General features: G+C 33.7%; 1 protein-coding gene across 1 annotated transcript; it reads left to right on the top strand.

Moving 5' to 3' along the window:
* Positions 1–8,473: 8,473 nt before the first annotated feature.
* Positions 8,474–12,247, top strand: LOC149194864 (uncharacterized). Its single transcript, XM_089407940.1, has 2 exons — positions 8,474–9,147; positions 11,987–12,247. Exons 1-2 carry the CDS (start codon positions 8,783–8,785, stop codon positions 12,027–12,029), a joined length of 408 nt encoding a protein of 135 aa, XP_089264066.1. The 5' UTR covers positions 8,474–8,782; the 3' UTR covers positions 12,030–12,247.
* Positions 12,248–14,850: the final 2,603 nt, after the last annotated feature.

Here is a 14,850-nt window from a genome sequence, read left to right as displayed (position 1 = left end):
ACCCAGAATCACTGTCAACGGGGAGCCTAATGCTACTACCTGAGAATCATCATAGAGTTTAGCATTAGGGAGCACATCTCAACTTGAAAGTACATCAAGGAGCTTAGTCTCAACCAAAAATCCAATGAAAATGAGGAATTTCCTATGGGACACTCTCACCTCATGTCATCTCATAGGGAGCAAACATCTTCTATCCTATGTCGAGCAATAGGAGTCATCATATGGGGTAGAAAACATCTTCCACCTTATGTAGATCAACAATATATCATCCATCTTATTGTCTGTTGGTCTTCCCAATAATGACCCTCAAGAGTTATGTTGTAGAACAGCTACATCATAATCAGCTTGGATCACACACCTCCAATCTATCTCAACCCATTGGCCAGACGGGGAGCAATAGTCCCAACAAGCTTAGCTAATGGGTATGATTCTAACTAGGGTATACTCTACATATACCAAGATAAGGGAGAAACATATTCCACCTTATGGGTAATAGATAAGGGTGATACCTATTATGTGGACAAATCCCTCTTGCTAACAAGAGCAATCTCCCTAGACTTCAAAGAACCCTAGTAAAAAACACACAGAAATTGCTACCTTTCCCTAGACTCTAATTGACTAAAAGAAAATAGAATGATAAAGGCCTCTTATCAATCTAATGAAATGATTAATGAGGTCCCTCAAATATTTCAACCATCTGCTCCTCTATGCTCTAGATGTCCTCTGGTTGCTCCTAATAGCTTCTCCACACCATCTTGAAAGGGACATGCAAAGACAGAAAAAAATAATATATCAAAGCATACAACATACAATCAAAGAGATAAATGGACTAATTAACCAATTATATGCAACAAAACACGCAATTTATGCCAGATTTAGCACCAGATTTTAGTGTATTTTTCTCTCCCTTGGGATGATCAGCTTGGCGCTAAATCTGGCTCTATTGTACAATTTTTAAAGAATCCTTTTTTGTGCCAAATTTTGCATCTTTTTTTTACGCCAAATTTTGCACCAAGATTTGCATTTGGTTTTACAACAGATTTTGCGTCTAGTTTTGTGCCATTTTTTGCATCTATTTTTGCATCATTTTTTGCTTCCTGTTTTGTGCCGTTCTTTGCTTTTATTTTTGTGTCGTAATTTGGATCGAGTTTTACACCATCTTTTCCATCTGATTTAGTGCCTTTTTTTGTATCGAGTTTGTGCCAGTTTTTGCATCTAGTCTTATGCCATTTTTTTCTTCTAATTTTGTACTTATTTTTACATCTATTTTTGCATCAATTTTTCTACCCTTTTTAACACCATTTTTTGCATCTAGTTTTGCACCATATGTTGAATTTGATTTAGTGCCAAAATTTTCATCCATTTTTGCACCATTTTTTCATCCAATTTTTCATTTCATTTGTCTCCCTTTTTTGCTCCTATTTTTCACCTAATTTTGCATCCAATTTAACATCATTTTTAACAACAATTCTTGCATGCAATTTTGCATCCATTTGAGCATCTAAATTTTCACCCTATGTTGGACCGTATGTTGCGTCCACCTTTGAATCCCATTTTGTGTCTAATGTTATGTTCAATTTCGAGCCATTTTTTTCATCTACGTTTGCATTTGTTTTTGCACCAAGTTTTGAATCATTTGTTACACCTCATTTTGCATCCAATGTTGCATCCAAATTTGAGCCATTTTATGCCCATTTTCACACCATTTTTTCTACTCTTATGTCCAATTTTTCACCATTTTTTATGTCCAATTTTGCATCCTTTTTGGTGTCTAATTTTTCATCATTTTTGGCATCGAAATTTGCATCCTTCTCTATGCCACATTTTGTGTCCACATTTGCATCTCATTTTTCACCTAGATTTGAGTCTGAATTTTCATCTAGTTATGTATCATTTTTGGCATCCTTAGTTTCACCCTTTTTTAGTCCCATTTTTCTTCTTGTTTTGTGTCTTTTCTTACATCCTTTTTGCACCCAATTCCTCATCCTAATTTTACATCATTATTTTCATCCTCATTTTGGTGTCCATTTTTACATCCTTGTTTGCGCCCAATTTGGTATCTTTTTGTATGCCCAATTTTGTTCCCTTCTTTGTGTCTAGTTTTACACCCTTTTTTAATTCTACTTTAAAACCCTTTTTGTCTCATTGTTTGCATCTTGTTTTAATGGCTAGTTTAACATCCAATTCTACTCCCAATTTTGCATCAATGGTTACATCCACTTTTGGCTTCTTGTTTAGAGTTTTACTTTTACTTCCATTTTACTAATTTTATTACATAGTGAAATATATTACAGTTTCTAAATATCATTTTGCTATAGGATTTAATGCACAGTTAGACTAACATAAAACCCTCTCAGTTTATCCTAGAAACCTAAGATAGACTGATTAAAAGAAAAGTTGTTCTAGAGCTCAGGATTCTTAGTAGATCAAGATGTAGAGTATAGATTAAGAAAATAAGAATGAATTCATGTGAGTCCTTGCATGTATATCTTGTTGGAGTTTTTAGTGTAGCTGGGAAGCGCTCCTATATAGCTCCAAATCTTGGTCCTACACACAAGAAAGAGAACAAAGAAAACTTCACAACATAATATCTTGATAATTGAAACTATCATAAACATATAAATATTACTGAATAAATAAATATAGACCAAAATCCCATACATTCATTAGTTAAATAGGATAAGTAAAGAATGAACAACTCCTAGCTCCAAAACTCTCCCTCTCAATATAGATTTCAACAACGTGACAATACATGAATTCCCTTCATTTCCTCAATGGCCAAGCCTCCAATATATGGGAAAGTGAAGGCTATGAAAATTTCCCAAATTCCTCATTATTTCAATTTTGGCAAAAGCTTTTGGGTGAATAATGTTTCCTCATATAAAAATGGCATTTTCCACTTTTTAGATGCTTTTGTGCTTAGGAAAAAGCTTCCCCATGCTTTATGGCTCTGTCCCACCTTTGTATGCTTTTATCTTTTAGGAGAAATCTAAAGATGAGGATAAAGAGATCACATTCCACCATATGAGTTTCCAAAAGTGAACAAGAGTGTCAAATTCTAGTTAACTCAAGCTTTTTTCCTTCCCATTAGAGGAATTTTCATTTTAAAATGTTAACATTGAATTTCCATGCCATAATGTGTAAGCCAATAAAAATCCCTTAAAATTTAAAAGACATATAAGTGTGACTATGCAGTGGATTTTTTTTTAATGATATAACTTATCTAATTTATCTACTCAAGTGACCCAAAACTATATTAAATATTAAAAATAAAATTAATATCTTATTCTATAAAAGTTAGAATATCTAGAATATTTTTAATGAAGGGTAAATAATGGCATGTTAAATAAATAAATTTAAATATAAAATCCTAAATCCTGATTTTAATTTTAATTTTAAATTTACTTTCTTGATTTAAATTTTATTAAATCTTCGATCGATAAATTAATTTAAATATAAAAAATAAATATACGGTTATTTTGATAAAAGTGCATTTACTTGAGTATCTTAAATTTATATTTTAAATTTTCCTTTTAAATTTAAATTTTCTTAAATCTTGTGTTAATAAATTAATTTCAATATAAAATACATGTAGACGGTTATTTTTGATAAAAGTGACAATTATTTGGGTAATTTAAATTTAAATTTAAATTTCCTTTAAATTTTGAATTTGCTTTTTTAATTTAAATTTTATTAAATGTTGTGCTAATATATTAATTTAAATATAAAATACATTTACAGTTATTTTGATAAATGTGACAATTATTTGGGTAATTTTGGTAAAAGAATAATGAAAATGATATATTAAAAAATTGTCTACATGGAATTATTTTATTAGTTTCTTAATTTTTTCTTAGGTGGTTATTATTTTGGTAACAAAAGTTAGATGAAGGGGACAACTTGTTATAGACTAGTATACAATGGTCCTCATGGTACATAACTTGTATTATAGGCTTATATAGTTTAGGACAAAGGGGTATTTCAACCAACAACATAGTATTCTCCTCCAAGATGATGAGTAGGTATTTTCATGTATAACACATTTAAGAATATATCACAATTCAAATTCATAACTTAGTATTTGTAAACAAATTTAAGGGTAATTGACAACATTCATAAAAAATATAGCAGTATCCTCATATATAACAATTCTCCATCAAAAAATCATTGACAATTTTCAGTATACATATATTACTACTAAATCAACATTTATTGCAGATATCATTATTCCAAGGTAAATTCACAACATTGCATCCAAAAATAGTAATGTCATCATACATAATCATTCTCCACAAAAAAGCATTGACAAGTTTCAACACATATATAAAGTAACAAGATAATACTAATAACATCCTCATCATCCTTAATCAAATCAACTAAGATTCAAATGTGTGATTATCATATCAAAATATTTCATGAACACCATTATTCTAAGGTAAATTCACAACATCCATCAAAATATAGTAATATCATCATACACAATAATTCTCTATCAAAATAATGTTGATAATTTTCAATATATACATAAAAGAACAAGAAAAAAATGATAATATCATCATCATATTTAATCAAATCAACTAAAAGTCAATTTAAGATTACCAAATAGAAATGTTTCATAGATATCATTATGCTAAGGTAAATTCACAACATCCATAAAAAAATAGGAATCTCATCATACACAATAATTCTTCATAAAAAAATTGTAAACAATTTTCAACATATTCACAAGGTAACAAGATAGTACCGATAGTATCATCATCATTATTCAAATAAACTAAAATTCAAATGTATGATTCCCATATTAAGACATCCAACTAAATATAAAAAATAACGCATGGCTAGCTAGCACCTCGAAAATCATAACCAAGCTCATCCTCATGATCATTTCCATGATCATCATCTTGACCATCGTGATAATATCATCCACATAATCATCGCCAATACCATCGCCATCCTTATCATCGTCATCTCTGATATATGATGTAATCTAAACATAGTCTATATCATCATCTTTGTGGTCATTACCTATAGCGTTATGGAAAAAAACAATATTACATGTTAGTACTAATTATATAGCAAAATGCATATTTTTATTATAATGCTAACAATAAAATGAGGTAGGACACGAAAAATTTAATAGTACTAAAAATAAAATGAAAATATGGCTTAAGATATATTGGAGATCCAACTAAGATTATACTTGTAATTCACATAAAGTAGTAGAATCATTTTTTAATCCATATGAAGTAGGTACCCATTTGTTCGTCATATTATATTGTGAATGTTTCTTATGATCTCCATGCAGAATTGGTAAACTAGCATTTGCAACAGATGTTGCAAAGGAAACGCTGTAAGGCATAAATTGAAAAATGCAAATATTTTATTTTTTAAATAAATGATAAATTTATATTTAAAAATATTAATTAAAATAACATTTTTATTTTAATAACATTTTAAAGCTTAATCCAATTTAAGCCATGAGATGAAAAAGCTAAAACATGGACCGTTGACAGTACCTGGTAGGTCGGGGGTGGAAATTTAAGTTTAAATGCACAACAATGTAAATAAAGCTTCCATAAACAATCCTTTTTTAACTGAATGGCTAAAGAGAATCGAGTTTTACTGGCAACTTCAGAATGGCTTTTCTATCCAACACATAGGAAGATCACAAAATCCGCTAGCTGACAACCTTTCAAAAAAAGGCTTGTTCAAAGATATAGGTAAATGGTACATGGAAATCTTCTGGGAAAACAATATCTATATCATGGGGGACCTTCTTCTTCCTGTGATATAGTTTTGTTTTGGCAGTTTCTGATTTTTTGCTTTTTGTCTTATTTCCCTATTGTTGATTTTGGACTGGCTGGCCACTGGACATTAATCAGTGTCCTCTGCGAAATGGAACTTGTTTCTCCTTCGCAGATGGTGATGATGTTATTCCATAATAGAATGAACCTGCTCCAAAATTTTGTTTTGTCCAAATTTCTGTTTTCACATTGTGTACATGCTATTACATAGCCTGAAGCTGCCTTATGACTTTGGCAATATACCGCTTGAACATTGTTCTATTTATGTATGTTTTCACTGTATTATGAATATAAATGTTGCTTTTTTATAGTAATTTATAATGCAATGATTTGTCATAAATAATGTATTTTTTTGTATCATATAGTATTGTTAAGGCTGCTCTTTATTTGGTTGATTGTTAAGGTTGCTCTTTATTTGGTTGTTTCCGGCAATGGATGAAGTTATATACACTAAAAGTCATTATATATGACAGATTAGTGCAATGAACGTCTTGAGTTGCATTAATGTTGACATTACTTAGTCTATCTTAGATCATGGTCATGATTGTTATGTTGCTATGCATCATATCTTAGCATCATGAGCAATCATTTATTGGATGCGCAAATAACCTTTTTTTATTTCAATGCTATACACGGTTCATTTGTTACGAATTCTTTATTTTTTAAAGGAAAAAAATTGTTGTTTTATTTTGAGGAAAAATGTGTTACTTTTGTTTGAGATGAAAATTGAGTTTCTTTTTGTGTATTTTGAATACACTAAGAACAGAAGACTGTTTGGAAACTCTTTTTGAAATACAGATTATATAGGTTTCTTATTATCATGATCCCACTACACTCAATGAATTGCAAGCACATTCAGGTCAATATCCAGAGCAGATGAGAAGTACATTCTATCTGGTAATGAATTACTGCAGGTTAGTGTAGTGAACGTCACCAGTTGCATTAATGTTGACACTAGTTAGTATATCTTACATCATGGTCATGATTGTTATGTGGTTATGGTTATGCATCATATCGTATCATTTTAGGCATTCATTTATTGTTTTCATGTCTTAAAGTAATAATTTGTTTTTATATTATAATGATATACGATCCATTTGTTATGGAATCGTTTATTTTTAAATTCAACGTAAACTCATCTTTTATTTTCAAGGATAAAACTGCTGCTTTCTTTGAGATGAAAAAAATTGTTACTCTAGTATGAGACGAAAATTGAGTTACATTTCATGTGTATTGAGCATATTGACAACAGAATACTATTGATCTTTTTGAAATATAGGCTATATAGGATTTCCTATTTCATACTTTCTAGCACCGACAACTTTGTTTCTATGATCACAATCATAAAAGGGGGAGATTGACAGCCATTACCATAATTGTCCTTTAATGGGACAAAAATGAGTGTTGGATGACAACAGTCCTTCAACTATAGGCTGGAAGTATAAATAAACAACAAACTGTTGCTGGCTAAACTTCGGTAGCTATCTTGGGATTGATAATACAGAACTTTGAGCTTGGATTTTGTGATTTTCCATGACACTTAAAACAAGATTTCTGTGATTTTCGTTGCACCTGGAGCAGATTTCAGCATCTTACTAACTCACATCACGCAACGATTATGGTTTTTCTGTAGCTCACATTGTTCATAGAGATTATGGTTCTTCTGTAGCACGCCTTTTTCAGAGATTATGGTTCTTTGGTAGCGCACATTTTTCACTGAAATTATGGTTTTTCTGTAGCTCACATTCTTCAGAGAAGTAGTCTTTTAGGAAGCTCATATATCACATAAATATACCTTGGACCTCTGAACTCTTTTTCTCTAGGTCAGCTTGTATAAAGCTTAATTCGCATCACATAGACATTATGGCTTTTCTTTTGTTCCGTTTTTTTCATTGAGATTATGGTTCTTTTGTAGCTCACATTTTTCACAGAGATTATGGGCCTTTTGTAGCTCACATTTTTCACTGAAATTATGGTTTTCCTGTAGCTCACATTCTTCAGAGAAGTAGTCTTTTAGGAAGCTCATATATCACATAAATATACCTCTGACCTCTGAACTCTTTTTCTCTAGATAAGCCTGTACAGAGCTTGGAACAGAACCTCTGCCAAGTCAGGAGCAGATTTGTTACCTAGTGTGAGTTCAGTTTTTTTATAGTACGAAGAATAGTCCTACCATAGTTCCTTGGAACAGACTACTGGAACCTTGATTCAGTCTCCTTTTTTAGCAGATTACCTGTGACAGATGAATTGTGGGTTGGACAATTGATGTGATGACAGATTGTTGTTTTTGGGGAGACACTTCATTGGGATGCTTTGCTATGCCTTGTTAGTTAATGTTTATAGTGATTGTGAATGCCTTATTTAGGGTTTGGAAAGTTTTTGTTGAAGTCCTTTCTTGGTATAAAGTGGAAGGATTTGTTGTACCAGCCTTGGAAAAATTGAGAAGTTTGGAACATGCCAATCTGAAGCAATCCTGGAAAGCAATTTCAAGAACCAAAATTCTCATTGTTTTTTAAGTTTTTGATATTTGTTTGTACATTATAAACATTTTTATAATACAAAATAACCATGAAAATAATCAGATGCTACCATACCTTGAACCTTAATTTTTCCAATAGTTTTCTTTGGCTTAGGCGCAGTTGCTTCCAGGGCAGCATCTGCAGAATCATTTCTCAACAGTTCTTCCTCTGGTTGCAACAGTATTTGTTGTAGTCTATACAAGTTGCACACATTTCAATTTACACAATTACTTAATAATATGCAGAGTATTACCTTCATTGTGAAAGAATTTTCATTTTCCGAACTACATGACAATTAAAAGAAATCAACAAACACAATTTTGTTAATAACCTACATCCCTGTAACAGAGAGGTTCAAATTGTGCTATGTGACTGAATATTTTTTCTTAATAGCCAGACATGGACAAAGATGGTGATGGCAAGAGCTAACTAGCCTGCCATAGGGCATTAAATGCCCGTATGGAGGCCCCCCTTACCATCCATGCCCATGCCCTTCCATCCGCCATCCATCGTTTCTATGGGAGCTCGACTGCCCATCGCATCAAACGTTTTCCGGGAACGGGGGACCCACCACCTCTGAGCTGGCACCCGCTGTGCTGGCGCATTTTCAAACGAACGCTCACGCCAAAGAGCCATTTGCTCCATTCGCGCTCCCGTCGAAGCTCCTCTGCAACCCCTCTCGAGCATACACTGCATCCCGCTCACGGTGCTGGCTCACCTCGCAGGTCCGCTCACGGTGCTGAATCTCGGCAGGCTCATTCTTGCATCTATAGACAAGTGAAGATATTGCTGATCAGGCAAGGTCGCTCTTCCATTTTTAATAGGTAAATTATACTCTGCGCTGTTCAACAGAATCAACATAATCAATACTGTTGTTGTTCTCTTCATATATTCGATGTAGAATTCCAACCATAATAGGGGCATCACTAAATCTGGTTAAAATAAAATATGGATCTCTGCAGTGCATTAACCATATTTTAAAGAGAAATCTGAGTCCACTGTCCAACCTAAGTCTACTCAACCTCCTCGGGACCTGCAAGTGTAAACGCTCAGGGTTAGGAAGCCTCAACAACTCTTAAGGTCACCCTTCTGCTCTTTCCACCTCCCATGAGCTAAAGGAACAGGATAATTTCATTACTTTTGTACAACATTTAGCATACATGTATACATTCATCATCTGCTACATTTTCAAGTTTATACAAATTACTAACCCTGATGCCTTAAACAACCCACCATTGCTAATTAGTAATCAGACATAAAGAATACTTTAGCATTAAAAAGAACCTACAGAACAGTATAGCTTTTATAGGTTCCAATGCATCCAGCAAAACGGAAAGTTGTTTCCATGAGTTGAGTAAAATTCGCATTTTAATTTGATTCGCTTTGGCATTACTTCTCCTGTACACTTTTTCCTACAATCCTTGGCTAGGATTGAAAATCCTCCATCTTCGTATTAAAATCCTTGTCTAGATGTTTTTTGCTTTTATCATGCAAGAAAATAGAACTTCATGATCAGAGTAATTGACTCTAATTTTCTGAAAGATACAGCTTTAATCTTTTAGCTTAGACGGGCACAGTAACTTTGGCAAAATGTTGGAAATATGGAACCTATAATAAGCAAATTGAGTGAGTGTATATTAATTTGCTTGCATACATTTAATTTATCTTTGTCCTGCTCTAACTGGCCGAAACATGAGTGCTTATTCAGGCCGTTGCTATTATAAATCGGGCCGGAAAATTTGGATAATTTGATGGTTGAGGAGTATTTGGAAAAAAGCGGATGCCTTGCCTCTCTATGTCTAATATAACAGCGTTTGGCTGGAATTTACTGGTATAGCAAGTTTGATGAAACCTTTAAAAACATTGAAGTAAATTATGCAAATTTTGAGTGAATGTTTATTAATTTGCTTGCCACGCTTAAATATTTAAAGTGCAACTTGTGTCAAGCAAATGAGTGATTAATGATAAATCTCTGGGCTGACAGTTCTGGATAATTTGACAGTTTACCTAAAAATTAACGGGCAAATCCTTGTTCTCATAGAAAGTTTTCAATTTGTCATATGCTTATTTTTCCCTTTTACTTGAGCTACAATCGAATTTTCAATATTCAATACAGTAGTTGCATGGGCTTTTCACTTCTTAACCTTTCAGTTTCTACAACATCTTGTGGTGGTAAAGGCTTGGGCCTAGTACTACTTGCAATGCTCCATGACCCATTTTCCTTGAGCAACATTTACAGCTTGTAGCTTCATAAGCTGAAAGCATCACCTCCAAAAAGCTGCAGCAGACTTGTATGAGTTGGACATACTTCCCACCATAGATGCTCACTCATCCAAAAAAAAGATAAAAGGAGAAATTGATGTTAATGTTGCTAATGTTGCTACCACCACTGTAGTGGAAGCATGGTCAGCATATGCACTGATACAATGTAAAAATGAAGACATGAAAAACAAAAACATGAATACTGAAGGACAGAGTTTAAAAATTGAGAACACTAAACACACACTCTCATTTTTTATTAATTCAGAATCACAGATTTATACATTAAATAAATGTAACTCATTCCATCTTAGATCTCATTGATTGATCACACTGACTCCTCAAATCAAATTGACTGTTGAGACCTTATTACTTAGATCCAATAGAGATCTTATTCTGATTAACTAGATGAAAGAAATAAGAAAATTCTTACAAATTCCATGAAAAGCGGAGGTTATAAGCAGAATATTCCAACATACTAGAGGGCATTTTAAAAAACACAATCAACTAAACTCACTTGGGTTTAGGGCTGTTGCAAGAGATGTTGGTTCAGCACCCTGGAGCAGAAGGATTACGATTTGTCATCCATCATATAAGAGCATTAGCTAGCAGAAGGAGCACTGATAAGTTGGAATGGCTAGAATTAAAAAATATGGAGACCATCCATAGCTTGGAATGGCTAGAATCAAAAGGAAGAAGAGAAAGTTGTGTTAATCATTTGTGGAGACATTAGAATCACTTCAACCAAATTTTTTTGTTGAAATCACAAATGAAATCCTGTCAAATAAGTATACCAGTTGATGATTCACACTGTGTGGCCATAGGAGGAAACATTTAGCACACATGATTTGACTTCCTGGATATTGCCTCTTGTTGATGGAGATCTGGATAAGCATAGGAGTGTTCTCTCTATTTGGAACCCTCCAACCAATGCAATCCCTCTTTCAAGATGTCAGCAGTAGCTCTGGAAAACACTAACAGTCAACTGCAATCAGAATCGCTGGATATAGCAATGTTTTTGAAAATGTAACAGGAAAAACCATTTTCTAGGGTTTCTTTAGTCAATCTTACTAAAAGGTGATATTTTGAAATCCTTAGAATCCTTGCTAGCATGACAAGGTTTGTCTTAAATGGTTCATTTCTTCTTGTCATGCTACATCCTCATTTTCATGAGCATGCATGCATTATTAACATGTGCGTGCATTATTAAATCTTTATGCTAATAGAAAAATAAAGATGCTCTCTTTATGCCCAAAGTCTTATCACTGATATTTGATTTTGTGTTATTTTTCAAGGATGTGCATTCAAACTTGAGGTAGAATAAAAATAATCAATTTCAATCAGGATATTTTATCATATTAAAGTATTCTAACATGAATCTATTTTGTTGTTGTCACTATGCAGTGTTATATTTTCCTTCAGCTCTCTTCTATTAAAGTGCTCTTGAAAGCAATCTTCCAAGATCAATTTATCCCACAAACGCTGAAGTGAGGTCTAATGTTCAACTTCTTTCCACACCGGTATTGATTAAGGGCATAGTAAAAATAAACGTAGGGAAGTTCCTTCATTACTTCTACCAAGGATGCAAAAGCTCGAAGTACCTTTCATGATAATATCTTTCAAGTTAAATCAAAGTCGATTTGTGGCCACTTCAATCATGGACATTTGTGCCACACTCCTGCATGTTTCGCATTGTTTCCAGGGCAAATTTGCATAAGATAGGGCACTGCAATAAAAGTATGTGGCTGTGGGTTATGTTCAGAAGTTCGAGTGTTCTCTTGAGGAGATATATCAAGATATGGGGCACTCCTTTGAAACCCAAACACAGTGTCTACAACAAGAAATTGGGCATGCTTGTGATGGGAGTTATAACCAGCAGCAGGGATAACTTAACAGCAAAGGAAAGGTGCTGATTTGATGCTACGTTTGGGCCCGTCCACATTCATTTATGATAGCAGAGGAAGGCACAGTACTTGAGATGGTTATTTCAATTATTTTTGGATCTGCAGTGCTGCTGGTATAAATAGTTACAACCAGCGTTAGAGGTTAATGAGGGAGTTAACTTTACTAATTACATGAAGGGCACCCTCAATGAGGAGTTACAATAGGGTGACTTGCTGGAAAGTCATTATTTACTTGAGTTATGCCAGCCATGAGGGCACACTCCTTGGCTGTTACTTTAGATCTGATAGCATTTAACTATGAGCAATATTTTAATTGAGTGACAAAGGCATTTCTCAACTAGTTGTAAAAGAGGAACTTAAATGCATACTTAATAAAGCTTATGATAATATAGTTTTGTGCCAGTGTCATAAAGGAGTTTCTGTGATGTGGGAAACAACTTCAATTGTTGTAGCTTGGAAAACAACTATTGCAAGTTTTATCACTGCTTAATGATCACCAGAAAGTCCCCCAAGGCATGCTTAGTATTTGTATTGAGGGAATTAAAATAAAAACTCTTTTAATAAGAAAGTTCGATTCACTGTTTGAGAAAGGCATGGAGAATTTGTTTTTGTGTATTTACATGGGTCTGGAATGTGCATGGCAATAATCTTGGATATTTGATGAGGAGCTCTACTGATCTATGGGTGTTGTAGTTCTACACATTGTAAGGGGTGTTTTTTTGTGGCCTCATGAGATTCTTGAATGTTAGTTTAATGGTCATATCATGTTTTTATTATAAAGTATTGATGTTTTGTATTAATTTAATAGTTGATTGGTTATAAATTAATTGTTAAATGATTGTAAAATAATTTTTTTTTAATTGAATATATATAAACAATTACCCTACGTAACAGCAGAAGTACATTGTTCTTTGAAATTCCAGATAAGCTAGGCATTCCAACTCCATGTCTAAAATTCCCAGCTTACAAAAGACTGCTAACAAAGATTTCCAACAGTTCACACAAGTATAAATCCTGTAAAAGCTTCCTAGTATTAGTAAAACCTTGAAATAAATCAGAATAATAAAAGATGTTACAGCTGTCAGCTTCTTCCATTCCTTGGGTAGAGTGCACTGGTTCCAAATCTCCTATTTCCATGGCTTCAAAGAGCTGCCACACAGTGTCTTCTTCCCTGATTTCTCCAATCTCTGCAGAGTCCAAGTTTATGTGATTGGAAGCACCTGAAATATCATTCTGACTTTACTGTGTGCTTCTTAGGAAAGCACATTCCATTTCCAACTGCATCACCCTTTGATTCAAATGGGGCAGAATCCCCATAATAGTATCATTTTGTGAAGAAATTTGGTGATCATGAGTCTGTGACTTCACTGTAATTGTGCCAAGGGCATCCCTATTGTCCTTGATTAACTGCTTGTGCACCTGAAAGTCTCGCTTTACCTCTTGATTATAAATATACAGGACAGTCTCAGAATTGATGTGCTCAGACAAAGGAGAATAGGCCTGAAAATGCAGAAAACCTGACCCAACTTATATGAGGGTTTGCCACTACAAATTTATGTCTCCCAATGCAGGATGGGATTCCATAGATAATGCCAAGGGCCAAAGAATGGAAAGATTCCTCTAGTAGTCCAATAAATTAGAAAGAAAACCCGAAAATCCAGAGGAACTTGTAGTCAAAATGAGTCAGAGGTGAAATGTACAGAGGTAGCCAGAACTCTGAATAGAGCTTCAGATGAAAAGGACAGAATCCCACTTGAAACCAAAGCCTGGTTGCAGAGGATGATCAAGCAGAGTTATTTTTGTTGGTGAAGAAGGGGAAGGTAGATTATTCACGTTAGGGGGTATGTGATGACAAGTATGCAAAAGGGTAGAGGCTATAAAGAAGAGATTAAGGATTTTGAAGATGGAAGAGCAATTATTGCCTGCCAACACTCTGATTGAAGCACTTGATGCTTTAGAAGAGCTCATAGAAGCAATATTGAAACAATGAACCCAAATGAGGTGTGAAGTTTTACTTTCTTGAGGAGATTTAAAACCTAGATGTAGTAATAGATTGGGTTCAAGAAGCAATAATTTGACATTGAGGACATAGTTGAAGATTGACCCAGAAGAGTAAAGTTTGTTGAGAAGAAGATTAAGTCCCAGACAACGAGTTGAGGGAATTATTAGGCCTTGTTTAGGTGATTTTATAATTTAAAACAAAAGGATATGTTAGTGCAAGAGTATAGAGAGTAGTTAATGAAATTGCAAATTTTAGGGGAGGATAGGTAACCTATACTGATCAGGGCCTTAAGAGATGAACTTGAAAGGGAATATAAAGTATGAAATCTCTTTTGAATGGATGGGACCAAAATCTTGTGACTT

The sequence above is a fragment of the Pinus tabuliformis genome, chromosome 2_2 (genome assembly GCF_031772625.1).
Source record: "Pinus tabuliformis cultivar Carrire ecotype Pingquan chromosome 2_2, CPIR1, whole genome shotgun sequence".
In the NCBI taxonomy this organism is placed as follows: Eukaryota; Viridiplantae; Streptophyta; class Pinopsida; order Pinales; family Pinaceae; genus Pinus; species Pinus tabuliformis.
The sequence above is the reverse complement of the archived record's forward strand: the minus strand, read 5'-3'. Positions and strand labels throughout refer to the sequence as shown.

Coding starts and splice junctions, on each gene's coding strand:
- LOC149194864 (XM_089407940.1), top strand. CDS start 8,783: ATGGAGGCCCCCCTTACCATCCATGCCCATGCCCTTCCATCCGCCATC. Junction 9,148..11,986: donor CGCTCTTCCATTTTTAATAG/GTAAATTATACT, acceptor GTCACTATGCAG/TGTTATATTTTCCTTCAGCT.